The sequence below is a fragment of the Salvia splendens genome, chromosome 16 (genome assembly GCF_004379255.2).
Source record: "Salvia splendens isolate huo1 chromosome 16, SspV2, whole genome shotgun sequence".
Classification (NCBI taxonomy): Eukaryota; Viridiplantae; Streptophyta; class Magnoliopsida; order Lamiales; family Lamiaceae; genus Salvia; species Salvia splendens.
The window spans coordinates 10,162,556-10,165,671 of NC_056047.1; the positions used below are offsets into that span (position 1 = coordinate 10,162,556).

General features: G+C 41.5%; 1 protein-coding gene across 2 annotated transcripts; it reads right to left on the bottom strand.

The window, feature by feature from the left end:
* Nucleotides 1-462: 462 nt before the first annotated feature.
* On the bottom strand, nt 463-2,845 carry LOC121772454 (transcription factor HHO3-like). Of its 2 annotated transcripts, none has more exons than XM_042169573.1 (5): nt 2,353-2,845; nt 2,009-2,283; nt 1,635-1,923; nt 1,447-1,523; nt 463-949 (listed from the first exon to the last, which is right to left on the bottom strand). In XM_042169573.1, the coding sequence occupies exons 1-5, from the start codon at nt 2,498-2,500 to the stop codon at nt 587-589; spliced, it is 1,152 nt and encodes a 383-aa protein (XP_042025507.1). In that variant the 5' UTR covers nt 2,501-2,845; the 3' UTR covers nt 463-586. The 2 variants fall into 2 exon arrangements, with proteins under 2 accessions (XP_042025507.1, XP_042025506.1); XM_042169572.1 differs by having other exon boundaries at nt 1,635-1,932; nt 2,353-2,843.
* Between the last annotated feature and the right edge of the window lie 271 nt (nt 2,846-3,116).

Sequence of the window (3,116 nt, forward strand, 5' to 3'; positions counted from 1 at the left end):
ATTATATTTTATTATCATTATATTTAATGTTACTAAATATTTATTTTTTAAAGTCCATACACCAACAGGAATACCTCAACTGTATTCTCTTTTATAATAGGGACTAAATTCTTATTTAATTAATTTATCTAGGAATCATAATTTATTTATTGTGAATTTGATGAATTTAAACTCCTTTGTTGAAAAAGGTATTTCACGCCCACAAGATGTTAACTTTCAAGCACTCACAATTGATGAAAAGCACACAGAATTGATGAAAAGGCATGGCACTAACACATACCCAATACTTCAATTTGATTTGTTTTACATAGGCCACTTGATTTATTAACAATCCTTATTTAATTAAGGTCCAGCACAATGGGAAACTATATCCATAATTAATCAAATTAACTGGACTGTCTGTCGCTATCAAGTGCATGCCTCCACAACCTCTATCAACCAAAATTATGGACGAAACGAAAGTGACCCAAAAATCGACTCATTTTCTTCCCCTCTATAGTTCACCGAAATTACACGACCATCGCTGTAACATATTTCTACAATTACACAGATTCTTCACAAACTTGGAGTACTATAAAAAAAAGGATCAGTAAGCTGGCGAGGCAGTAGTTGTATGCGTGGAGGAGGAGGTTGCAGGCGAATGCGACTGCCCTCCGCCTTCGCTAAGGCAACCGCCGGATGGGCCGTCATCCGACGGCAATGGCCATTGCCTCACCTTCGGGGAGGCCGACGTCTCCCGGAATGGCGCCGGAAGCGCTGCGACCGGCGCGTAGATCCCGTTCGACGTGGCCACCCCCGATGCCTCCCCGGAGCCCGACGTGGCGGTTGCTGCCATCGCGGCGTACTCAGGCGGCACCCAAATCCCTCCCACCACCACAAATTGAGTGGCTTGTGAGCTGTTGTTGTTTTGGATTGAAGGACTAGGTCTCCTCGAGTGCAAACGATATTTCTGCACAAATTGACCCAAAATATTTAATTTAGGCACAATTGTGTAGTTAGTAATTCTAAAAATAAAATTCTTGCTCATTAAGAATCTTGAAAGCATTGGATGCTAGAATATAGGAGAGAACAATCTTGATTGTGAAGCTTAGTTCTAGGGAACTAATTAAAGATTATTGATATGTCGATTATTATTTCAAATTGGAAATATTCGAGTATATATTGATTCCCCACCATTATGAATTTGACAAGCAATTTTCTCGTGGTATATCACATCTATATCTAGCTAGGACCCCCAATGAAGATAGACCAAATCTAATAAGATTATCTTTTAGCCAGCCACGGACAATTTGTAGTACAACCATCCACTTTTTTCCCATTTTTCTCTTGCATAATAGTACAAAGATAAATTCAAATCAAAAAAAATTAATTATCTGAATTATCCCATATTTTTTCTTACATACTATACTAGTGCAAAAAATAAATTTAAATCGCAAAATTAATTACCTGTAAATGGCTTTTAACCTCATCATTAGTGAGCCCATCCACCTTCATCAACTCCCTAATCTGCTTCGGCGTTGCAACTGCACAAAATTGAGAAGCAAAAAAATTAATTAAAAATATAATCATGATTAGAGAAAATTAACAAATATTTATACACGTATAAAATGGAATTGGAAGCTTCTAGTACATACGATGAGAACCACCAAGTTGTTGAAGGGCATGTAAGAATTTTCTATGCAATTCAGTTGACCAACACCTCCTCGCCTTTCTTTGAGACTGCCCTTCCTTATCCACCTTCTTTTCCCCACCCCCGCAGCCGCCTGTCTCCGCCGAGGAGCTCGTGGAAGGCGGCGCCACCGACCTATTCACCGGAGCCGGAGCAACAGCAGCCGCCGCCTTGGTAGCCTCAGCCTGGCTTTTCTCTTTCTTAAACGGATGAAAAGCACCGCCGCTCCTATTTCTATTCACCTCCACTTTTGCCTGAGAATCCTAAAACCCACCCAATTTAAAAAACTCAAATCACTGCAATTTTGCATAAAATTGAGATTAATAATATGAAAATCACCTCTACTGAGAGCAGATCTGGCGTTTGATTCCATAGCTGAACAGATCTAAGCCAGTCCGATTTCTGGCAAATGTTGCCATCTTTAGCAATGTTATGCGCTGGCTTCTTAGATTCAAGCTCTTCGCCGTCGGTTTGCGAAGAAGAGCCCCTCTTCAAAGGGATGAACTCTTCGAGAACTGGAGCGTCGCTTGAGGTCTCCTCCGAACATTCCGATTGGCCGTTTAGATTGTACTCCGTCGTCGTATCGGATAACTGCTGCTTGCATGCCTCAATCGCTGCTCCATCCCCCCAAAATTAAAATCAGAAATTTCCGAATAAGCAAAATTAGGGTTTGGCGGAAATACCTTGTGTGACGAGGTCGAGGCAGAGGGGGAGTTCGCGGCTGAAGACTTGAATCTTGCGACGCTCTTCTTCCAGGGCGTGGATGTGATCTTGGCACTGCTGCATGTTTTCAGGGAAATGGTGATTATGATTGTGGGTGTTGATCGTCATGTTTAATTTGTGATTTTGATTTTGATTAATTGGGAGAGGGAAATATTAATGGGATTTGGGGTGAGTTTGGGAGAAGGGAGCTGGGGACCCAGATTTTATTGGGGGAGAGAGCTTTGGTTTTGTCTGAACATGGAGAGATCCGAATGAAAATTCGAGAATAAAGGTATCTAAGTAGAATCACCTAAATGAATATAAATTTGTTTGGTTTGAAAAGAGAGAAGGCAATTTTTATGAACGAATTTATTTCTTTTTCTTTTTTTTTTTCATTTTCTTTGTGTTTTTGGTTTTGAAGGGAAGAGGAAAACGAGGGGTGCGTGAGTTGTCGAGGTCGGGCCGTCGCGTACAAACGAATCTTTGAATGATAGCATTTGTTAGAGAGGCGCGTGTGAAAGAGAGAGGGTGATGAATATTCGAGGAGTGATTCTCATGTGTGGGGCTGCCATTGATGTAACGCTTTGTAATTTAGATAAGGCCGAGGGCCCTTTTCTCTCTGCGTCCATTAGGCCATCCACGGTAGGAATAACCCAGCCATAGCCCAGCCACTGCCACATCAGCAGCACTAAAAATCCTCCTGCCACATCATCAAAACAAGCAAATAGCCCAGCAATAGCCCAGC